This window comes from Ruditapes philippinarum, unplaced genomic scaffold, assembly GCF_026571515.1.
Source record: "Ruditapes philippinarum isolate M1 unplaced genomic scaffold, ASM2657151v2 ctg6775_1_1_1_1, whole genome shotgun sequence".
In the NCBI taxonomy this organism is placed as follows: Eukaryota; Metazoa; Mollusca; class Bivalvia; order Venerida; family Veneridae; genus Ruditapes; species Ruditapes philippinarum.
Genome location: NW_026852609.1, coordinates 46,089 through 72,252, shown reverse-complemented (window position 1 = coordinate 72,252; position 26,164 = coordinate 46,089). Strand labels below are relative to the sequence as shown.

Below are 26,164 nucleotides of genomic sequence, written 5' to 3'. Positions count from 1 at the left end.
ACTCTGAAGAATTTCCAAAAGTAGCCTTTATTTACAGGATGATCTGTAGTCAGAGGTGATCTTTAACACAGGTTTGACTGTATTTTGTTTTAAGAAAGGTTGCATGACTGTTGTATTTTAAAGACTCCCATTCCACAGGTAAGTTTTATTATACCAGTAATGAACTTGTTCATACATTGAGACTTTGAAGTTTAAACCATCTAAATAAATCAAGACCTTTATTGTTGATTGTTGACAGCATATAAATTCAAAAACTGCCAAAACAGGATGAGTCAAAACTAAGATAATATATATGAATCTATTATACAAAATGCATGCACATCACTATTCTCATGCAAATGCATTAACCCAAGCAGTTTCTGCAACAAAATATGTTGCTGTAATAAAAACATACCTTTGGTGCTTATACTAACAAGCACAAAATCCCTCCAGCGAATTAGTATACAACCAATGTAATTATATCCAGAAAAGAAATAAAAGTACTTTAAAACCTATTAATGTGTTGAAATGCACTTTTCCTTTCCTGAAATAAATTAACTCCAAAATTTGCTGATTCAGCAAAAAAACACAAGAGAAGCTGGACAGAAATGTGTAAGATGAAAAAACTAAGTCAATGCATCTAGCCACACTATGCACTGATCCTAATCAGCCATCAAGCACAGAGAGAGGTGCCTCCTGGGATACCTCTGTATGACAATGCTGATAAGCCTAGTTGGCTGTGCTTATCAGTGTGTGATAATATAAGGCATGCAGTGGGGGGAAAAGCAGTATCTCTGGACAATCATCGCTACTTGTAACATATTTTTTATTAGTATGTATTACTATGTAGAAAATGAGAAAGATCTTTGATGATAAAGGTGGCCTTGATTCCCAAGGTCACCAGGGGGTGACAGATGCTAAGAGGTGGGGAGGGGGTAAACTGGTTTACAATTATAAGCTGTCAAACATCTCATAATATTTACTTTCTCCTTATGTTTTACTTGGATATATATAACTGAAGCAAAATTATTTGATAATCATTTGCATGGATTGAATAATTTTAGTAATACAGTCCTTGAAGAAATATAGCAATTGAGATATATAAATTGTATTTGTTTTGTTTCTTTTTGTGAATTTTAAAAATTAATCAATTAAGTTCCTGGTGTTATTATGTAACAGGTGCCTATAGAACAAAGAAAAAAAATATCCTTGTTATATCTGTATGCTGTGAAATTATGGAGACACTTATTTTTTATGGTCATTTTTATAACATTTTCTAAGGCACAGTAAATCAGTCAGTATTTCTAAATATTCCACAAACCTAACTGGTGTTTTTAAATTCTCCACAAGTCAATGCCAACTTCTCCTCAATATATAATTTCTCAACATATTTTGTAGTTACTTTTTAAACATAATGGTATATAATTTAATTAGAAATTATAATTAACAATTTAAAGAAGAGTAAGACGGTACTACAGTGTAATAATTCCTCCTACCTTATGGAGTTCAAGTGGTTACGAATAAATGTCATGGTGGCCACAAATTGAACTCCTTATTGCTTTAAGATGTCACACAGTTAAAAGATTATGAAAATTATGATCATTCTAATTTAATAAAAAATTAAAGTGCCATATGAGCTGGAATTGTTTCCCACATAATTATGTTTAAATATACATGTAGGTGATGCACATTATGTTTGAGAAATGATAAAAACAATCATTCTTTAGAAAGGGCAAACATGAGTTTTATAATGTTTAAATAATTGTTTTTAGAGAATGTAAAAGGCTAATCACCTTAGAATGTAGCCCTGAATGTGAAATATTTTTGTCATAAAAGAAGCAAAATGTAAACAAAGTAGTATTTTGACTTTCAAAATACTAAATCATTATAATCATACTAATTGCCAAAACAACAATTCCGGTGATGCATCAATGAATAACTTTTTGGAAATTATAAGGACACCAAAATGTAAATCTTTTGAGACATAACAAAAACTATTTCTGGGACATAATGGGCCTTAAACACTATATAAATTTTCTTAATTATACTCAATAATCTGACGATTTAGTGAGGGAATTATAGATATAGAATGTTTTTCACAGCATACAATCATATACATCATCACCACGTTACCTATATAATGATCACTAATTGCTGCCACATGTGACCAGTTAGTAAACATATCTACAAACAATACATGTACACTGTCGCTGGCACATCATACATCGGTCTTAATAACTTTGGAATCTGTACCAGAATGAGTAAGAAAAAATTTGGACACTGTTACATGCCGTACACTTTCATATAAGTGCACTTGCCACAATTTATAAGTAGCAAAAATGCTTTTACCATACATTCCCATATAAATTCACCTATGCTTTTACCATACATTCTGGTATAAATGCACCTATGCTTTTACCATACATTCCCTTATAAATGCACCTATGCTTTTACCATACATGCCCATATTAATGCATCTATACTTTTATCATACATTCTCATATAAATGCATCTAAGCTTTTACCATACATTCCCTTATAAATGCAAAATGCACCTATGCTTTTACCATACATTCTTATATAAATGCACCTATGCTTTTATCATACATTCTCATATAAATGCATCTAAGCTTTTACCATACATTCCCTTATAAATGCAAAATGCACCTATGCTTTTACCATACATTCTTATATAAATGCACCTAATCAGTAAAATTTTGAAATTGTAATATTCCAAATTATGTTCTCTTATTTATCGATAAATAGATGATTACCCTGCAAAAAAATGCCCAGAATCCTCTATGAAAGGGAAGTAAATGATTCATTCTATATTTTCAGATAAATGTATGCCAGTAGAAAAAAAGAGAAAGATACTGCAATGTACAGGCACAGATTCTGGATTTTATACCACAGTGGGTACTAAAGTTTCAATTTTCAACCAGGGGTAATTAATGCATATTCCAAAGTGGTGTTGATATTTTCTAAAAGGGATCACAAGTCAAAATTTTCTGATTTTCACTAATTGATATCATATCAAACTCTCAGAAGGGTTTCACAGACTAGCCAAATCTGAGGGGGGGGGGGGGGGGGGGCATAATTCCCTACATCAGCCCCACCCCCACTTGGATCTGTGTATGATGTATGATACATAACTTACATATCTCCAAAGAAGGTGAACATTTTTTGTAAACTTAAATTCCTTTAAAGCACCAGTACTATTAACTGGACCTAGGTGATTTACCAACCTTTCTATTGAAATTGTTTAAATTCCCTTATTAAAAAAATTGGGAAGAGACAAAGTCTTCTTAGGAAAATTTAATTCAATGATACTAAAGTTTCTTTTTTACAAAATTTTATGCTTCCATTATTTTTTTTATTTGGAATAATTCAGTTAAAAATAAATAACATTATAAACTTATAGGAAACATTTCAGGTCAAGTTTTATAGATTTATATAATTTGTTTGAACTATTTAAAAGATATGTAGACAAGTAAAGGAACATGAATGTCCAATGACTTATTAAACAGATTTTTTATTTGTTCTGAAACTAAATAAATTATTTATTTTTACATTATTTCAGTCTCAAATCTCATTAACTATGATTTATTTCATTGGTCTGTAAACAGGAGGTGTAAAGAAACACAACTCTTGTAAAAACCAGCATGGTATCTGTTTAGTCTTAACAGAATAATCTCCCTTTATTTAAGTCATACATACTTTTTTTTGTAAACTTTGATAAAATGGCAAATTTAAAGTATAATATTATATTATGTTTGGTTAATATACAAATAAATATTGAATAATTAATTGTAAAAAAAGTTATCTTTTAACACATTATACTCTTACTTTTCAGGACTGGTACAGTCTGAGGTTTTCTGACATGAAGGGACTGGTATTTTGTTGTTTTGTTTTTTTTTGGTTGTGTACCATTTGATATAGGTCTGGGCGCAAAATTTAAAAACATTCCCTAAAACTTCATTTTCCCAGCCAGAATAAATACCTTCATTAACATTGTGCAAAATGACCATAAAATTTAAGGCGTTGCAATGCTTTTTTGCCCAAACTGTGCTAAATATTATGCAAAAAATCAATTTCCAATTTAACTTAGAGTATATTTTTTTAGTGTCTTTCCATTTTATGTGTATCATAATTATGATCCATGTAAGAATTTAAAACTTTATGTTAAATTTTAGCCTTTTTGACCTCAGCATAGCTTCTTTAATCTAATTCTTTGCCAGTGATTCAAATTTTAGACTGTATAAAAAATAGGAAAATAGGAGCTAATAATTATATAACTAAACCCTGTTCCTAACTTCTTTTTTTTTATAATTATGCAACATCTTCTTGCACTTTTTATTTGTTTGGGTCGTCAGACCAAACAAATAATGGTAGCGAAATTTCAGAGTCTAATGTTCTTAATTGCAAATGCCGAAAGTAGTCCACTTTTTTGAAGCGGTTACTTCCCTTTTGTATGTACACTAAAGCCGAAAAATTCAGGGGAGATCACTGCGTAAAGATGGTCAAAGACAGGCGCATCAATTTTCAAGCAAAGTAATTCCCGAATGGTCGAAGATTTCTAATATTGTTTTCTGGTATTTTCTGATCGAAAATAACTAAATACAAAGCGGACATTCAATCTCTGACACAGAAGTTAATGACAAACCTAACAACAAGTAGTTCTCAAAACAGCTTAAAACTAGCGATTTAAAAGAAAGAAATATTTTATTTTGTTACAAGTATCCAACAAATTACAACGCATTTAAAGTTAAACAATAGCGTTGGCTTATAGAATTGTCAATAAATGCACAATCACAAATTACGCGGATGAATATGATTTTATCAATGAAAATACTATTTTTAGCCATGTAGATTACCGAATACTACACAAACCGAGTAGTGGAATATATAGATTCTACATGTCGGACTGTTTGGGCGAGAGGATTTTCGCTAAAATATTTACTTCAATTTTAAACAACAGGTTTACCCTGAACAAAATACCTCGAAATTATAGGGATTACAAACCTGAATGCAATGGAAGTTCTAAATTTAGAATCACTTGATATTATTCAGACATTCTGTGTAAAACTTCTCCGTGGTACAGTGGTAAGGCGCTCGCTTAGTGAGTGAGAGGTCTCGAGTTCGAATCCCAGTCGAGGAAATTTTTTTTTTGTTAAATTCTTTTTTTAATTGTTTTTGCTAAGGAAGTAGCCATGATTTACAAGGATAAAGTGTGGCTGTCATTAAAAAAAGTTCATAAATGATTTTTGATGCAACTCTAGTTATGCAGAATTCCGTATGTGCCTTACAAAATGAATTATAATACATAAAAATAAACTTATACAGGAAAATGCATACAGATATACAGTACGATTTAGATTGCAAAGATCAGAAAATACCAAAGAACTTGAAGCCCTTTGACTCTTTATAAATATACATGCTTATAGTAAGCTTCAGGATTATTTACATCTGTGTTAAACAACAGTTAAAAGTCGTTACAAGCCCTAATTTAGAATAATATGGTTTTCTTCAGGTCGTTCACATATAAATTTAACCGTGGCTGAAGGGTTTTCGGGCTCGCTTAGGAAGCGAGAGGTCTGGAGTTCAAATCCCAGTAAAGGTAACTCATTTTTTTAAATTGTTAAAGTCAAATAAACATTGGATTGAATATCAGTGTTGCAATTAGTCTTATAGCCAATTTACTACAATTAAAACGCTGGAAAGCATTGGTGGCACTAAACATATAATCTCACAACCTGCACCTTTCTTACATTCTGAGACCCAAACAAATTCAGCGCCTTCTGTGCTTTGATTTACTACAGCAGCTTACTTCTTTAACTTGCTCAGAGCTTGAGATTTTTTTTTATAATCTGTTTTGTTTATGATCGACTGCCAGAATTACTGTACATCATTACTTACAAGTACATATACTATAGCACCATGATGAGTGATTTAACTTCTGAAGAAAAAAACAAAAATGTGGACTTTTTTCAAACCACTGTTGTAAATTATGGAATTTGTTGAAATACAGTTGTCTCCCCTTTTCTATATTGTAAGTAAAGTTGCAATGCTTTTCCTCTCAACCTGTTTTTTTTTTCATTATAATGTTATTGCCACAATGTGCTGACATATTTTCTACATTCTCGAAGATATTATTACACATAGCTACGAGATGTTATTATATTATTGCTGGGAGTAGATTCTCCACCTTTTAACCTTGATGATTATCATTATTATATCAATTTTCCTGTCTATACCTGTAGGATCATTATATCAACATTATAACCTGTAGATTTTGTAGCTGTGTCTACTTTTATATGATTTACCATACCCTGTTAAAGCTTAGTGCCAATAATGATTTACCTGTGCCACCTGATCATAACTTTTTTATGCTGCACAATAACTTGTCAATGCAACCCATAATGATTGCATATGCCACCCAATAATGACTTGCCTACATCACCCAATTAAAATTTGCATTTGATATCCAAATATGATTTGCCATTACAAACCAAATATGATCTGCCTTTGCTGCCCAAATATGACTTGCCTTTACCACCTTAAAAAGACTTGTCCTTGCTACCAAAAATGATTTGCCTTTACCCCTTTCTAATAATGACTTGTCTATGCTGCCCAATAATGATTTTTCTTTACCACTCAATAATGACTTGCCTTTAACCCATAATTATGACTTGCCTTTGCCACACAAAAATGATTTGCCATTGCCACCCAATAAAGACTTGCCTTTACCCCCTAATAATGACTTATCTATGCTGCCCAATAATGACTTTTCTTTACCACTCAATAATGACTTGCCTTTGCCATCCAACAATGACTTGCCTAGGCCACCCAATAATGATTTGCCTATATCACACAATGATTTGCCTATACCACCCAATAATGACTTGCCTAGGCCACCCAATAATGATTTTCCTATACCACCCAATAATGATTTGCCTATACCACCCAATAATGACTTGCCTATGCCACCCAATAATGATTTGCCTATACCACACAATAATGATTTGCCTATACCACCAAATAATGACTTGCCTAGGCCACCCAATAATGATTTGCCTATACCACACAATAATAATTTGCCTATACCACCCAATAATGATTTGCCTATACCAACCAATAATGATTTGCCTATACCACCCAATAATGATTTGCCTATACCACTCAATATTGATTTGCCTATACCACCCAATAATAATTTGCCTATACCACCCAATAATAATTTGCCTATACCACCCAATAATGATTTGCCTATACCACACAATAATGATTTGCCTATACCACCCAATAATGACTTGCCTAGGCCACCCAATAAAGACTTGCCTTTACCCCCTAATAATGACTTATCTATGCTGCCCAATAATGACTTTTCTTTACCACTCAATAATGACTTGCCTTTGCCACCCAACAATGACTTGCCTAGGCCACCCAATAATGATTTGCCTATATCACACAATGATTATCCTATACCACCCAATAATGACTTGCCTAGGCCACCCAATAATGATTTGCCTATACCACACAATAATGATTTGCCTATACCACCCAATAATGACTTGCCTAGGCCACCCAATAATTATTTGCCTATACCACACAATAATGATTTGCCTATACCACCCAATAATGACTTGCCTAGGCCACCCAATAATGATTTGCCTATACCACACAATAATGATTTGCCTATGCCACACAATAATGATTTGCCTATGCCACCCAATAATGATTTGCCTATACCACACAATAATGATTTGCCTATGCCACACAATAATGATTTGCCTATGCCACCCAATAATGATTTGCCTATACCACCCAATAATGACTTGCCTAGGCCACCCAATAATGATTTGCCTATACCACACAATAATGATTTGCCTATACCACACAATAATGACTTGCCTAGGCCACCCATAATGATTTGTCTATACCACACAATAATGATTTGCCTATGCCACCCAATAATGATTTGCCTATGCCACTCAATAATGATTTGCCTATACCAACCAATAATGATTTGCCTATACCAACCAACAATGATTTGCCTATACCACCCAATAATGACTTGCCTATACCACCCAATAATGATTTGCCTATACCACCCAATATTGATTTGCCTATACCACCCAATAATAATTTGCCTATACCACCCAATAATAATTTGCCTATACCACCCAATAATGATTGCCTATACCACACAATAATGATTTGCCTATACCACCCAATAATGACTTGCCTAGGCCACCCAATAATGATTTGCCTATACCACCCAATAATGATTTGCCTATGCCACTCAATAATGATTTGCCTATACCACCCAATAATGATTTGCCTATACCACACAATAATGATTTGCCTATGCCACCCAATAACGACTTGCCTATGCCACCCAATAATGATAAAAGCAACCCACTTAAAAAGTATGACACAGCTGTTAAAGGATTTACACATGTTAACTTTGATATTACTGACAATATCGAAGTTGGCCAAATCTCCCCTGTAAGTCTAAGGTCAGACTATTACACACTCTGAAAATATTAAAGACTGTTGCCCTCACTGTCAGGTAAATACAACTGTTAACTTCCTAACAGCTGTTGTATAAAACCCATTTGAAAGCTTTCCCACACAACACAATTGGATATTTCCCAAACCACTTATGAAACATTAATCCAAGCAAATTGGAAGAACATACAGTCAAATCTGTGTTAAAGACCATCTCTGAATAAATATCACCATTTAAATAAAGACCATCATTCTTTGAACAACCATTCATTGATTTAAAACAAACCACAGTAACCCCGTCCCCATATAGAATAATAAAAAAGATCACTTGTTTATAAAGGCCAATCTTAATGGTATCTCCTTTAGAAGACCTTTGTTTGCAATTGTAACCATGTAACTAAAGACCATCTTTCAACAACCATTCATTGATTTAACAGAATATAGCTACCCCTAAAAAGTAACCACTTGTCTGTAAAGGCCATGTTTGGTCTCTCCTTCAGGTGACCTATGTTCACAGGTTTGACTGTAAATCCATGATGGAAGCACTTAATACAATCACATGATAGCAATGTAGAGAATTCTGCCACAAATAATTGCTTGAATACATTAAGAAATACAGGTATTATGTGTAAGAAATTGCAAAAAATCTAATCCTCATGGCAAAAATTCATAAGTGATACCTGATAATTATAATATTCAAAAATATGAATCTTAAAATTGTGCTAACACTCACATTCAGACCATGACAGCTCCTAGGTTAAAAGATTATATCTTTAAGTACAAACAAAATGTTTTGTCATAAAACCTTGTGGTTAGGTAGCAGCAGAATAATAATTGAACTTCAACTTCTTGGTCAGTCTTGTTAAATTTATTAATTTAACCTGCTTCCAGGTGCAACCAGTTTCTTAACCCTTTACCTCATATATACGCGAAACAACGCACTTTGGACCCCCCCCCCCCCTTTTTTAGGCCTGAAATAGTGAAAAAATGTCCTATTTGGGCCCCAAACACATGTTTTAGTTTGAGAAATGTTGCTTAAAAAAGTGAGCACTTTTTGTGCCAAGTTTGGTTCGTATTGAAGCATTTTTCATAGTTTCATAGCAGTTTGAACTTGTAAGAGGAGGCTTTTCAGTGAAAATGGCCATTTTTCACAATATGCTCATGGGGAAAAGGGTTAAGCGGGATGGATATTTCCCAAAATGCTTGCCTACTGCAGTTACCAAAACATTATTTATGATCTAAAAGGGACCAAAAATACCTGTGCAAAAAAGCACTGCCACAGGTCAATGGTCATGGCATCATTGGTGGATTTTTTTTAAACTGCAGATTATTTTTCCTGTAAAGAACTTAGTCATACAGGTAGCATGACCAACAGATAGAGAAATATCTGACAGCCATGGTAAAAACACTGCTATCTGATCTATGTCAAGGTTATATGTTAAGGGTTATTTGTTTGTTAGTTAAACTGGTTTTTATGCCAATTTACCCATATGGTTTGGTCATATCTCTGCAGTCACACAACCTTACCAGCTTTCCTGAATAACTAAACCAGTAATTACTAATCCCTCTGCAAGTACCGACTACAAATTCTGTATGATTTCTGACCTAGCAATGAGAGATAAATGACTGTAAGACTCTTATGTCCAAGATCAGTCACAGACACATTTTGTCTTCTCCGAGGATCAAACAAGTATCTCCTGGATAACATATTTGATGCTCTTAAATCTATTGGAAATTAAATGAATCTTCAGTTATAAACTAAGGCAAATAACCTTGGTAAAAAACTGTACTTAGGTAAAAGTTACAATCCTTTAGATTTGAAAAGGTATAAATTCACCTTCCTTTTAAGACCAACTCTTTACAATGACTATCCATTATGTTAAAATTTTGGCATTTTGTCAGTTTTGTTGAAAATGTAAGCATAGTTATCCAGCATTCATCATATGTACCAAAATCTAGCATTCTCTAAAACCATTATTTTAACATTATAAAATTAATGTATTCACTTTCTAAAAAAGTAAAAATTTATTTGTTTCTGAGCCTTAATGTGCATTCTTCTCTCTGATCTTGAATAAAATATTTTTTTCACCTGACCTTTGACCTCAAATTTGTTACTATTGATATCTTCCAATGTTGAATAAGATACAATTAAACAGCAAAATTAATTTATTTTTAGAAAATACAGACTAACTAATGACACAAATGAAACAATTTTGACAAGTCATAGGAGGCATGGCCAAGTGGTTAAGTCGTACGAGTAGTAATTGAAGAATTTCTGATCAAGCGGATTCAAACTCCATCAGCGGCAAGTTGTTGTTTCCTTGAGAAAGAAACACTAACCCTATAGATTAGTACTCGTTGAGGTTGGTTCCAGAAACGGATGTGAGAATGTGTCTATAAGCTTATACTGTAGTTTCCTTCAGATTCAAATTAAAATAATTCTGTATAAATTAAATCAAATGAGTTTTGCAACAATCATTTCACTTTTGCACACACAAAAAGCTACTTTTGTACAAATTTCAACAATTTTACACAAATTTCACAGTTCCTGCATATTAAATTCTTTAAATATAATATTGAGCACAAGTTAACCATTTTTTGCACAAATGTTTTTGATTTATTTGCACAAATTTTCATGATTTGCACATTCATGATTTATTTGCGCAAATTTCTGTGATTTTATTTCATTTATTTGCACAAATTTTTCGTGATTTATTTGCACAAATAATTATCTAAATGCATTATTGCACATATCTTGTCCAAAATTAAATATCCATTTATTTATATATTCAAAACCAGGCAAACTATTTGTCTAAGTTAGATATTGTTCATAATGCTACCATTCAATAAGAAACTTGGGGATTTTTGCGCTATGTATTATATATATGTTTTTCTATAAAGCGTGTATAAAAAAGTAAATAAAAAACAACACAACAATGTGTTCAACTGGTGTTCTACTTTTATTACATATAATATTATAATTACAAAGCATGCCGTTCTTCTACTTTCTATTATACAAATCCATTCTGATAATACATATTTAATTCTTTTTATATTAATATTTCTAGATACTGTGAAATCATTATTATTTGCCGCGGTTTGATTTTTTCCGTGGATTTCATGGTTTAGGTCAACCACGAAATTATTAAAGCCCCGACGATCAAATTTACTGCCACATATTTTTTTATCTGGCAACTGAATTCCATGAATTTAAGACCTAACGACATTGCTTTTTGTCAGCAAATCAAGAAATTTTAGGCCCACAAATTAAAATGATTTCACAGTATTAAAACCTGTAATATGTAATTATATGTATATGTATAATATTAGTTCATGTCAAATAATAATTACGATTAGATTTTGCTATCATGCTAAAGACATTATTTTCATTTTTTTAAAATATCAAAGAATATTAAAAACTGTTAATTTATATAACATTAAAATACATTTATCACATGACGTGCCTTGTTTTCATAGTAATATAATCACCACATACTTTAACCATTTTTTTCTACTGGACCGAAAAGTGATAATCCTTTGCCACTGTGCAGTCTTTGGCTAGGCTTTATCTATAAGGTTCATTTCTCAATTTTAGAAATTTGCCAGATTGAAATCCCTTAACAACTTTGAATGGTCTGGTCCAAATATAAATCTTAGCAAATTCAAAAGAAAATGGGCCGAGTCACTTTAAAGAATGGTGCATGTCAAGCTGTTGCCATTTTTTTTTCTATGTTTTATGCCCCCATTTTTTTCTACGTCTTTATGTCAGGTTTTTTTTTCAGCCAGACTGTGTAATATCATCATGTGATGAAATGAATTTTTACACTTCTTGTCATTTCAAACAGACTTTATCCACAGGATGGCTTTTAAACTTTCCTCGCCTCATTTTATTATCATACATTAAGCCTAGTTGAAATGACAAGTCCCATTAGAGCCTTCCATAGGTTTATTATTTAATATCTTAACTAAGTGCCGGTTAATTTTCAATAACAACATATATGTGTGAAGTTATCAGATAAATTACAAGAAGATTAAGTATTTGATATCTAATATATATATATAATAATATACACTAAATGATTGTAAATTATCAATATTAGCTCAGATATTCTTTCTAATGCACTTAATAAATGTAAATTTTATCTCACATTCAATACCGTGTACAGTACAAATATTTTTTTCCTTTTTCTTTATTATCAGCCAATTTTTAAAAGGAATTACAGCTACAAAATCAAAGTTTGTTTACATCCAAATTCAAATCAAAGCATTTGATTGGTTTGATTTTGAAAAACCAGATTTGAAATTGGCCAATGAAAGAGCTTAAAATTTAGACTGGGCAAATATTGTTGTTTTATTATGTGCATTGAATTTGCTTTCTGTTTTAACATGCTCTAAACGTTATCAGAATATAAAAATGATATGTCACTAAATCATAGATAATATAAGTGCAGAAGTACATAAATAACTTATGTGCAGAAGTACATTTAAAACTGAATAAAATACAATGTAACTTTCAATTTTGCACACAAAAAAAGAATTGTCAGTTTTGAATTGGAAAAAAACTGAACCCAGTACAAAAATTACACATAATTATGTAGTATTCTTCCTAAATGGGCAAGGACTTGTGTGTATGTAAAAAGAAAGTTAGACTTTTTACTCAGTGTTGATTAGTACATTTCTTTTTATCAATTTACAATTATGCTGTTTTAAATATTTCAGAAAAGTGTTAGGTGCTTTCATTGCTTCATTTTGGCGATCAGTCTAAAACTCTGCAGTGCGATTGGTTGAATAGAACAAAAACAATATCAGGTTCTTGCTTATGATTGGCTTATATAAATAGAAATAAATGTTTGTCTCCTGATTAGTCGATTTCAAAAATCAAAAATTTGAAACCGACCAATCATAAATGACCAATCATAAAATTGAAATTTGAATGGTTTGCAAACTTTTTTTTAATACATTAACTTAAACCTTGTTTAAACATTTAAAACAGCATGTCACTCTCCTATAGTTTAAGTAATGTCATTAACAATACATGTGATAGCTTAGTAACAACTAATATATATAAATATTGATACATGTCTAGTTGTAGTTATTGTTAAAAGATACATCAATAAATCAGTGAAATAACTAGTAAAATGCAGTGCATATAACAGTATTAACATGGTGAAATACACAATCGTGACAAAGAGAATAATAATATGGGAATGTTCTAAAAACAGTACTGTTTAATAACACTGACAGTCACTCTTCATGTACAGTCAAAGTAGACTCTGTCAAAAGGACAATCATTTATCTTAAAGCACTACTATGGAAAACAAAGAAAAAACAAATATGAGAACCTAGAATGTACATGATTTGGATAAGACACTTTTGACATTGAAAATTTTAAGCACTAAACCTAGGCAATGGCGGTTAAAATCTGAAAATTGCACATAATTAATTTTTGCTTTAAAAGGGAGATAATTTTTGTGCATAATTCTTCTTCTATCTCTATATAGCATTACAAATAAATATATATTTGGCACTTGGGGGTAATATTGCACTTTCAGGTGAGGTATATGACAATAAAATTGACAAAAAAAGTAAGCTTCAAACAAGAAACATTCTCATACATTTACCATACTACAAAGGATTATATCATTGTAAACATTGCACCTAATACTGGTCATATCACAGGGGGAGTAAAGTAACATTAAAGCATTTGTGAGAAAAAAAAGAGGAAACAAATAAACAAGTGGAAATTCTTGAATAATAAAAAACTTTAACAAAAAATTTATATATAAAAAGAAACATGTTTCTTAACAGAACTGTTAAGTGTAACAAGAAATGACATTTCAAAAGGCCATATCGAATTTCTACAATAAAACAAATTAAATACACAAGTATTCATAACAAAATAGTGGTAGTCAGAATTATTCCCCTTTTGAGTCTTAATAAGGTAGGAGAAAGTAAAACTCCTTGCCTTACACCTCTATAAGTTATAAACAACTTCACAAACTTCTAAATTTTTATCATGAGTTTTAGGTAAACCAATTATTGCACATCAATATTTAAAAACAATTTACTGATTATGAAGGCAAATAAAGGCAAACAGAGGTGGTGATTTAATTTTTATATCCCAAAACTTCGTATACATGAGCTAGTATGCAGAATATAATTTAAATCCTCAAAACATATAAAAATACAAACATAAGTCATGCAAAAGGAATTCGCTAATGCCCTAGTTTGTAGAATTCTGTAATAAATCACTATGGGACACACCACAGATGGCATAACTCAGTATTTTAAATATCCATCACTTCAAAGCATACAAAGCACACAGGAAAAGCTTTGATAACATTTTCTTTTTGGAAAACTTTCAATGTTCAACCAATAACAAGCCCATGAAACCTTAAGGTCCGGAAATCCAGGAAAAATAACCACTCCTGTACCACACATTAATATGCGATTCACTTCAAGCTTATTTTCAATTTGATAATTCCAATAACCAACTTTGAACTTTACTTTAATGATTCTGATATAATCAAATATTTCAAAATACAAAAATGAAATATTTGAATCAGACATTTTGGCTTTCAATTTTTTTCCATTTCATTGCATTGCATGGCATTGCCTTTTAAAATAAATCTTTGCTAATTTAACAAAACACTGTTGTTTAATAACAAACAGATTGTGTAACGTTTGAATGACTGATTTTACACGAGGAAATGCTAAGCCATGTACTGCATGGAAAATATCCGAAAAAAAAAAAAGATGCAAATTCCAAATTCAAAACTAAGCTCTTTATCCATACAGTCCAATAAAATCAGCAAGCAAAAATCTCTTCTTCATCCAGACAAGGTCTCCATGGGTAAAAATCTTCAAACTTCTATTTTAATATGAATAACACGAACTGAAATCTTTACAATAATCCTACCACCTAAATCACCACAAACATTGTCTAAATTAGTTAATTAATTAACAATTATATATTTCAATTAGCACATTTTGTCCCATTATAGTTATATATTAACATTGTTGACTGTTCATACAATCTCCCTTTAAATATTTACAATTTCAGTTATTCTAACAAATATGTCAACAAACATTTCAACATCTCATTTTTTTTACACTTTCTATATTATCCAATATATTGTCTTTTGTAACTTTTCGTTATTTCATATCAACATCATTTTTTTATTGAAGTTTTCCAGCCAAAGGTTTGAAAAAAAGGGCCTCTGATGTACTACATTTTTTAAGAATATTTAATGTTATTTCAACACCATATTTCAATATTTAAATTATGATTTATTTTCAAGTCCCTAATGATCATGATGGTAATTTTGCTTTAATTGCTATTCCAATTTAATTGCTGTTCCATTTACAGTGCACCTTCTCCTCTTGACGACTTGAATTTGATCACTGGACGAGACGACTTCCTTTTCTTCGGTTTAGGTACAGATAAAGAGGATGTCAGTGTGTCTAACTTGGACTTCAAGTCTTCATTTGTAGCAATGGTTGCCCTTCTTTGAGCCGAGAACCTAGCATCGGACTTTATAGCAGATATTGATGACAATCGTTCTCTCTCAGCCTGACTCATGACAACGCTTGATTTTCTTGTTCTGCTGTAACGTGGGTCTGCTTTCACATCAACACGAGGTGCCGAAACACTACCTCTTGGAGTGGAAGTGTATCGAGGGTCTGCCCGCACTTCACTGTGCTGTGCAGACATACTACCTCTTGGGGTTGATGAGTATCGTGGGTCTGAATGTACATCAGAATGTTGCCCTGACATACTACCTCTTGGAGTAGAGGAATAACGTGGGTCAGACCTAATATCTGCAACAGAACCTGTTCTACTGGTTCCTTTGGCAACACTTGCTGCCCTAGCTTTTTCATCAAGTCTTGTATAGTTTGTGATAATTGATTTGGAATCCTCAATAATTCTGTTAAATTTTTTCATCTCTGCCCTTGGGACAGATATAGAGTATGACCTTGGTTTAACAAATGCCTCCTTTTGTCTTGGAGGTGAAGGTTTCCTTACTGGCTTTGTTGAGGATGTCTGTCTTTCTGGCCTTTCTGAAGATGACCTTGACCCTGGTCTATACCCAGAGCCATAGAGTTTAGACCTTGCAAGTTCTTGTGCAAGTGATTGTGACCTCTGTTTAAGTTTATCAAGGTCAGGATACTCAGGTGTTTGTGACCTTGAACTTTCATCATAATAATAATAATAGTCAGGGGTCATTGACCTTGTCTTTGGTAGTGACCTTTGCTCTGGAGAGTAGGATCTGTAATCTAGTGTATATGACCTATATTCTGGTGTGTATGACCTATATTCAGGTGTATATGACCTATATTCAGATCTAACTGACCTATATTCAGGAGTGTATGACCTGTATTCAGGTACATATGACCTATAATCTGGGGTGTATGACCTATATTGTCTTGGTAACCTGGCAACAGGACTTGGTTCCAAAGAGACTGGTCTGACAGAGGATCTTGTTGCCTTGCCTACTGGTCTGTCCTTCTTAACACCAGAAACTGACAATGCAAATTTGGAAATCATGAAGTACCCAGGGTCACGCTCTTGTGAAAGAGATCTCCTCACATACGGAGTCGTGAAAACTTGTGGTATTCTTGGCCTCATATCATTGAAGTTTAACTGATCTTCAACATGGAAATATGTTCCCCCGAAATATTCATCTTGTGATTGTGAAATAAAGTCATACTTTGGATTAAACCACTTGGGTTTTTCAGAGCGAGATCTTCTCTTGGCCTCTAATTTACCTGACTCAATCTTCAGTTGTCGTTGAAGCCTCTGAAGATCCTCCCAGTCAAGTGCTATTGAATGTCTTCTGGCAAACCTCCAGTGACCAGGACTGATAATGTATGGGCATTTGATATCCTCGTATCTGTCGGCAACAGAGGCGTATCCTAGAGACACCTCAGTTGGACGAGAAACATGTGGTGATATTGTTGGCACACTTGCTCTCTTTGCGTGTCTTCTATTTTGTGCCTCGAGAACAAGTTCGGCTCTTCTTTGTTCCAGAACCTTCCCAAGCATGTACTGGGATTTTCTTGACTTTCTTCGGGTCAGTTCTTCAATACCAACATCACTGTACCTTTTATGTAATTGTCTATACCAATCATATAAATCATACTCTTTCTTGTGTGTAACCTTTTTACTCTCTCCTGTTTTCAAAGTATCATACTGTGTAGGCAGTTCAACCTTTACAGGTGACCTTGACCTTTTATAAACATATGCATTTTCTAGTTTGAATCTTGCTTCCGGCATTGGGGCCAGAGGAGTTGGCTTAAACTCTGCTTCTTTTGTGTATACCTCTTTTGTGTCGTAAATGTTTGCTACAGAGTATCGCCTCTGTGGTGAACTTCCGTAAGATCTTAACCTAGTTTCAATACCTTTCCTAGTAACAGCAGATAATTCCGTAGCAGGGACAGATGCATGCAGTTTTTGTGTGGGTAAGACCTTTTGAGGGGTCGCAGATTTGGAGGAATATTTCTGACTACCGTAACTCTTATATTCTATTGTACTACTTTCTAAACCAACTAATCCTATCTTAGACTCACTTGGACGGCGATAAACCGGAACATATGGCGATGGTTCAGTGTAGCCAGACGGATAAATGCCACGTACACGGAAGTTGTAATCTTGGTACGGTTCCAAATCTCGCACAGTGTAACTTTTGTCTTCAACGTTAGTGGCGACAGATTGCCACTCGTAACTCGGTAGAGTTTGACGTTCAATTACAAACATCAGAGGTTCTTCGTCGCGAGTGAACGCAGGAACATCGACGGTATTCCAGCGCAAGGACAGAGATGTGTCGTCGACATCGTACACCTCTGGTGCATCAAATCTCACGGTCGGTATTACTGAAATATATGTAAGTGAATGTCAGTATGTAATTTAAATAAAGCTGGTGGGGGCGTCCGTGGCCGAGTGGTTGTTGACTTCAAACCACTTGCCCCTCACCGCTGTGGGTTCGAATCCCAACAGGGACTTTGGATTCTTTCATGTGAGGAAGCTATCCAGCTAGCTTATGGAACGTTGGTGGTTCTACTCAGGTGCCCGTTTGTGCCTGAAATAATGCACGGAAGGGCACCTGAGGTCTTCCTCCACCATTAAAGCTGGAACGTCGCGATATGACCTATACTGTGTCGATGTGACGTAAAACCCAAAACAAACAAACAAATAAAGCTGGCCATTGAAAACATGTAATTTAAATACAGAGCTAAAATTTATATCAATCATTTTCCCACAATACTAAATAAATTACACATAAAAACTACTTAATATTCATAACAATGACCATGCTTTGAGTTATAAAACAACTTCCCCTTAAAACAAAAACAGCATATACAGCTAATCAATTGAAGGAGTACATCTGTTGTTTTTTGTTGTTTGTTGTTTTTCACCAATAACAAAATGAGAACTAGCAAACCTTAGCAAAAATGTTCATCATAAAAATGTAATTTATACAATATTATACAATACATACTGTTTAGAGAAAATCAGGTATGTTTATTTTGTTCTGTTTGTTTTCTGGATTAAACACCAAATTTTACACCAGTTTTTAGTCATATCTGGGAGGTAGATCCACCTATCTACTTTTCTGTATAAATAATCAGCAATTACCAAATTGTGAACAAGTGACCGACTACTTATATCACATAATATCTGAATCAGCCGTGAGAGATAAATGACCATTAGACTCAATATCCAATCATGGAGAAAATATGCCTTGCCAGAGGATCAAACAGTGACACCCGGATTACTAACCCAGATCTCTCCCTGTTGCGCTAGGCAGACGGACAAATAAATGAAAATCCTATTATTTACCAGCTCTCCTGTACAAAGACACAGGGTATGAAGGTTCCGTGGACGTTCCGTCATACGTCGCTTTTACACGAAACTCGTAGTCATGTTTCATGCGAAGACCTCTGACCTTGTAACTTGTCTCCATTACGTCTGTTGCTACTGGAGACCAGTGAGGCTCGGGAATTTCGCGTTGTTCAATTGTGTACCTGCAAAATTTCAAATACCACTTATTGACCATGACACAACACCCTTAGCATTTTTTTTGTACAAGTTTTGAATCAAAACAGTATGTTGACAGAGATATGCTAATACATGTATCTAAAATAAAATTATGTTGTGACAAACAAAAAAAGAATGATTTTGATCTGCTGAAATGAACATTTCATAAGAGTTAAGAAAATAAAATGGTGTTGAGTCAAAGATTGGGTTGAAATGAGGACACCCAATTATATATTAATTTAAACTACCTTTCTTTCCCCCAATTTAAAATTTGACCTGTAACCCTAAAAAATTTATGTAATTAAACTACAGATTAAACTTAAGATACACAGATTTTGTTATTATTCCAACTCATTTCAAATTGGTCTAGTTTATACATTATGTTGGTACAAGTACAGTACTGAGTAGGATTTCTTATGTTGGTGAAACATAAATTATATGCTAAATTAATCTTGAATTTTTTTTTTTAATGCACTAATATTTAACTATTAGCACCATGAATAGATGACATTCTCTATTAAAACGGCATGCCTCCAGATGAGCCAAAATATTTCAATAAAATCAACTCGAAAAAAGTGTAACATACTAAGTATTGAAGAAAAATAATATTTAGTAATGATTTACATGCTATATGCAATAAATGACAGATTTTGCAGTTTCTATAACTGTATTTCTACTGCTATCTAACAAAATAGGGGCAATTTTTGCTTATTTTGACCTTTTTTTGGTAAACAATAAATGGATGACAAGCAAAAGAAATATGGGGTGTGACAGTGTCTTGATTACTGATTTTGTACCTATTTTAGTAGTCAAATCAATCAAACTTTTTTTGGTAATTTATGTAGATTTTAAGACAAAGTGCTGTTTGCAATGTGTACATTACTTTCTTTGTTCACATCACTATATTTTACTTTTTAAATACATTTTCAAAATTCTTATTGAAATTTAGCCTGAATCTGGAGGCATGCTGCTTTAAGAATTTACATATCAAAGTATCTATCAAGTTATAATTAAGTTAAAATCCATGCAGCTGTCCTAAAGGCCAATGCTAAGTTAAAATGAATAACATCAGTAGCTTTGCTTATGGAAATTGCACCAAAAAAAACAACAACAAAAAACTTAATCAACAATTTTCTATGTTAACAAAGGGGGACAATTCAGTAAGGTAATATCAATTGTCTAGAGTTAAAGATCTTGATTTGTTATGTACAATCATTATCCTTTTCCAAGTTCCAAGCAACCCCTAACACTTAAGCATGATTGAGTCAGTTTGCCACCCTTTTCATTAAGTTGACAACCTTACTTTTTGAACTATTACCTGACAGATCGCCGGGAAACACCCTCAGGTACGTGTACTGGTTGCCATGACAACCTCACAGACTCGTCGTCAACCTCGTACAACTGTGGTCTGTACATTGGCGCTCTTGGTAATCCTTTACATGAAACATATATTTCACAAAATGTAGTACATGTACAAATATACTTATTTTTATCATACCTAATGTGATTTAATTATTACATGTATATAGCCGTATGTGGGGGTCAGAGGACACGATCCTTAATGTTGCATGGCAACATCATTTTTTCTGACCGGCAGACTTTACCAACGACCCTCACGCACTGAATTCAGTCTGTCTGCACATTAGAGGTTTCTATACTGGAAGTACTATCTAGAGACTTGAGTTTGGTTACTTGAGTTTGGTAACTGGCTATATCAAAACAATTTTTTTAAATTCAATTGTGTTTAATTTACAGATGAAAAGAATGCTATATAAACATTGTACATAATTATAATGATTTTTCTTTTACCTAGAAACACTGTATTTAAACATTTATTTAAACATTTATTTATGAAATTTATCTTACTGTATCTACTGAAGGAGACTGGAAGTGAAGGTTCACTCAAACAAGCCTCTTCTGTTTCCATTCGGACTCGGAATAAATGGTCCGGCAACTTTGGCAATTCTCGGATCTGGTATGTTGTATCCCGTATTCCACGAGCGACTGGTTTCCATTCCCGGCGCACTGGTTCCCAGGTCTCCACGGTGTACTTTCTAGGTGATGTGTCGAAAGGAGGACTGAGTCTGGTCGGTGACCAACGGAGCTTCACAGATGTCAAGTCCTCATCGAAATCAGAGACCTCAGGTACCGAAACTGGTCGTTTGAAATCTAAGAAATGTATTGAAAATGTAGGTTTGTTTCAAGAAGAACTGGCATACTATTAAATAGAATCATTCTGAGCATTATATGATAAACTCTGCTTATAATGATATTCAGAAGCCCTCTAAATTGTATCGTTGTATCTGGATATCGGCAACCACTTTAAAAACAAGAGTCAGGACTGACGCAACAGTATCATTATAAGTGGTATATCTTCAAAAGTGGTATATTGTTATAAGTGGTATATTGTTTTAAGTTGTATATCTTTATAAGTGGTAAATTGTTATACATGGTATATCTTTATAAGTGGTATATCATTCAGTTAACTGTACATCAATCTCTGTGAACTGAGTCATCTTGGTGTAATAAACTGTTTCTTTTCATAAAAAAAATCACGATGAGGCGTCTTTAACCTGCATCTTGATCAATATGAGCAATTTACTTGCCCTGCTTTTCAATCTGGAATATCTTAAGCAATACATGTACTAGTAAAATTAATAATTATAAGTCACAACACATGAAAACTGAGCAGGAAATAGTATAGAGTATAGTCAAACTGCATCGATTTCAGCACCAACTGGCAACACGCTGGCGGCTGTGATAATTAGGTCGAAATCCCTTGAGAAATGAAGGAGTTCAGCAAAAAAGAAATGATTTACACTGACATCAATTCAACCTAATTACTAGTTCTTTCCCTTGGATCGGTTAAAAATGCAAACAATCTGCAGTTCTTTGACATTTAAACGCAAAAATAACTACTATTTAAATGGATGACAAGATTTTTTTTTTTTTCAAAATCATATTTTTTGCCATCTTACCTTTAAATCTTTGCAGAAGGACTGATTCGGTTGGTTTACTACTTCCGAACTGGTTCTCGGCTTGCACCCTAAACATGTATTCTTTATCTGGCTGAAGCCCAGAGACGTAATAGGAAGTATGGGGTATTCTCTTCACCAATGGACGCCAAGTCTTGAAGGGGAGCTCTTGTACGAAAAGCGTGTAGGTGATCGAAGATTGTGAAGGGGCAAAAGATGGAAGTGTTGCCGGGCGCCAAGAGAGCCTTGCGGAACCCGGTCCAACATCGTACAGCAGCGGCTCAGATGTTGGAAGTACTGGGGCAACTGCAAGTTAAATGAAGTATTAGATATTTAATACTTTTATTCAATTTTGCTTGTATTAAAATTTACAAAATTAAGATTTGGCTACCTTTAAAAAAAGTAAATAAAAATAAGAGTTCTGAAACTCTGTGAATAAATTTTATAGAATATCAGATAGAAATATTTGATTAAAAGTAACATCAACACTGTAAAAGTCACATTTACGGTGACTTTCCAGCTTCACTGGATGAAAACCTTAGTTATAGATTCACCATTATTCATTCTTCTAAGCAAATAATTAAAGATAAGCACATGCAATTGTTTGACACAGAATTATGATGACAGGAAACCTATTGCTAGTGTAGTCAATATAACTGACTTGCAAAGGGTTTTGTCATCTGACGCTGAAATATGACAAAATTCTAGTTCTAAGTAGTTTAGACATACAGGAAGTCTCTAACATCATCTTATATTTTGTAAAGCTGTTTTCTCTGATCTGTATATTATAATACAGAATAGTTATCTCCCTTACTTGCTTGTTTTTTTTATACCCCAAAAATTAGCTGTCTTATCTATTTTTAATACCTCATAAATTAGTTCCCGTACCTATTTTAATACTTCTTTTTTACCTCAATTATATTAACAAGTAAATCAAGAGGAGAGAACACACATCAAACATCAGGATGGTTTGTAACTAGTTTACAAATTTTATCATATTTACTCATAAGTTAGCTCCCTTATGTATTTTAATATCCCAGAAGTTACATCCATTACTATTTTTTACTTAACTCAATAATATACCTCATTTGATATCATACAAATTACCTCCCTTATTATTTTAATAAATACCTCATAATTTACCTCAATTATATTAATTTAACTTGTAAGTTAGCTCCCTTATGCATTTTAATACCATACAAGTTACCTCCCTAATACCTCATAAGTTGCCTCCCTTACCCATGTTTTTAATACTTCATGAAGTAGATCCCCTTTACCTGATCTTTTCCTAATAGTCATTGGGTGGGTGGGGTCACTAAGTCCATACTCATTCTCTGCTCTTATTCTGAAACTGTAGTCCTTCTTTGGGTTCAAACCTGTAACCTTGAAGTCTGTGTGTGGGATACCACGTGAAATTGCTACCCAGTTGGTATCAGGAAATTCTTGTGCTTCCAATCTAAAAAAATTTCATTTCTTTTAATTCATGGTAAAGCTCAATTTTTTTTAAGCTTTAGATCATTTTGAAAGTATTATCAAGTTATCAAATAAATTATCATTTTAAAATAAACAAGAGCTCTCAGTTAGACAGCATCCTCAACTATTCTTGGTGCTCGACAATAAGAAAAGGGGCATAACTCTGTAAAAAGATACCTAAAGTTATGGATACTGTGGCCATCATTTTAGATTATCTTTAAATCATGGGTTCATAGTAGAATCAGGCTAGAATACCTGTAGGTAACTGGAGCGTAGTCTTGTATGTGTGTGGGTAACTCGGCAGAGCGCCACTGTAGTTTCACATAGTCGTCACTGATGTCGATAGCGTAAGGTTCCTCTACTGGAAGTCTTGGTGGAGCTGTGGGTAAATAATACAACATATACAAGGGAGATTATCATGATTTTTAAACATGCTTTATTTTTTTAAGACATCATCTTCCTTTTTCAAGTACTTCTGTAATATGTATTTGATTGTTTAATTTTCTTTCATTTCTCATATACTGATTAAGTTTAAACAATTAGAGAAAATAGAATAGCAAACGGTTCTTTATAAAAAAATACATTGTAGCTGTGCTTAGCTTACTCAATTCATATGGAATAAAAATTTCAGTGAAAAAAAATTATTTTGCATGGTTTAATTATTTGCATTGATTGAAATATGTTTTTAATTGTGTATTAAAATCGGATAATATTTCCATGAAATTTTCCTTATTTCCAACTTGAAAGTGATAATTTCATGATAATTGTTATGATAATTAAATTTCATGTCTTGACACTTCATTAATAGAATAATTTTCCATATATATTTCTAGTTTTTTCAAACCCTATAGATCACTTACCAGCACGTCTCGGTATGTACACGGGCAGAGTCGGTTCACTTAGGTACGATCCACACTGCGCACGTACACGCACCAGATAATCCAAATCAGGTCTTAGGTCTGCAAGGCGAACACTTGGCGATGGGTGTTTTCTGTACAGTGTACTCCATGTAGAGATTCCTGGTGGAGTTTGCATTTCAACCATGTATGAAACACTCTCCGTGCTGTCCGGGAAATCTGCCGGGGTCCATGTCAACTGAACGACATTCTGAGAAATGTCACGGATTGATGGCTCTTTCAAAATGAACTTAGGAGCTGGAAAAAAAAGAAAAACAATGAAAATAACATAATTTAAAAACAAGACCTGTCAGCAGACAGGGGGCTCAATTTTTCTCAGTGCTGGATAGTTTACATAAAAGCAAAGGGACATAATTCTGCAAACATGCTTAGCAGACTTACCTGCTCTTGATAGGAAGCAAATATTTCAAGTTTAAAGTGAATAAGTAAGAAAAAACACAAATATTCAAGGAAATAAAAGGAAAATTAAGCAAACATGACTTTCAGGATTATCTGTCCTTAGAAATGTATTTCAAATTTAATAGTAAACAAGAACTCCAAGTTTAAAGTAAATATCTTTGATACTTTTTATGAAATGTAACTTGACAAAAAGAAAATATGTATTATAAACTTATCTACCTTTTAGAAATGCATTCTAATTCAAAAACTGAACAAGTATTTCAAGTTTTAAATGACTAATTATAAAAGTTTTTGGCTAGTTGACCTAAGAAGAAATCAAAATATGTAAAAAAGAGGCATAACTGCAAAAATTAAATTCACGATTATCTACCCTTCTGAAATATTGTCACAATGAAAGTGAAATGTATATCAAATTTGAAGCGAATAACTCTGATAGTTGCTGAGAAAATGGACATTAACAAAAAAGTTAACCAGGGCTATTAAACTGAATTGAAAAAGGGGCATAATTTTGCATAAAATATTTTTAGGATACTCTGCCCCTTGAAAATGGTCCCTTAAAAATGGCATTCTTTTATGACAATAAACAAATATACCAAGTTTGAAGTGAATGGCTTTTATTATACTTTCTCATAAAGTGGTCATTAACAAAAAGGTTAACACCAGCGCCAATGCTGACACAAACAAGAGGGTCATGATAATAGATCCTCTTTTTTTCTTTGAAAAGTAGAGCTAAAAAGTGGCAAAAGGTTCAATACACTTTCTTAAACTAGCTTTGTAAATTTCATTCATCTTCTTGGAGAGGTATTTAAAAACATTGAAACAAACAAGAGCAATAAGTGATCACATGTGTCACCTCCTGATGCCAAATGCATG

At 33.2% G+C, this 26,164-nt stretch overlaps 2 protein-coding genes across 8 annotated transcripts in view; one reads left to right on the top strand and one right to left on the bottom strand.

The window, feature by feature from the left end:
• Window positions 1–6,745: 6,745 nt before the first annotated feature.
• Window positions 6,746–8,519, top strand: LOC132719010 (uncharacterized). Its single transcript, XM_060702746.1, has 2 exons — window positions 6,746–7,893; window positions 8,228–8,519. Exons 1-2 carry the CDS (start codon window positions 6,746–6,748, stop codon window positions 8,517–8,519), a joined length of 1,440 nt encoding a protein of 479 aa, XP_060558729.1.
• A 2,911-nt stretch (window positions 8,520–11,430) lies between these two features.
• The window catches only part of LOC132718960 (titin-like), a 60,550-nt gene continuing 45,816 nt past the window's right edge, over window positions 11,431–26,164 (bottom strand). For all 7 annotated transcript variants that reach the window (XM_060702676.1, XM_060702683.1, XM_060702718.1 and 4 more), the window contains 8 exons: window positions 24,836–25,129; window positions 24,231–24,354; window positions 23,780–23,958; window positions 22,506–22,808; window positions 21,394–21,696; window positions 20,846–20,960; window positions 19,330–19,514; window positions 11,431–18,362 (listed from right to left, as the gene is read on the bottom strand). In XM_060702676.1, coding sequence (XP_060558659.1) covers window positions 15,853–18,362; window positions 19,330–19,514; window positions 20,846–20,960; window positions 21,394–21,696; window positions 22,506–22,808; window positions 23,780–23,958; window positions 24,231–24,354; window positions 24,836–25,129 — 4,013 coding nt within the window. In that variant the 3' untranslated portion in view covers window positions 11,431–15,852. The remainder of the gene's footprint in view (window positions 18,363–19,329; window positions 19,515–20,845; window positions 20,961–21,393; window positions 21,697–22,505; window positions 22,809–23,779; window positions 23,959–24,230; window positions 24,355–24,835; window positions 25,130–26,164) is intronic.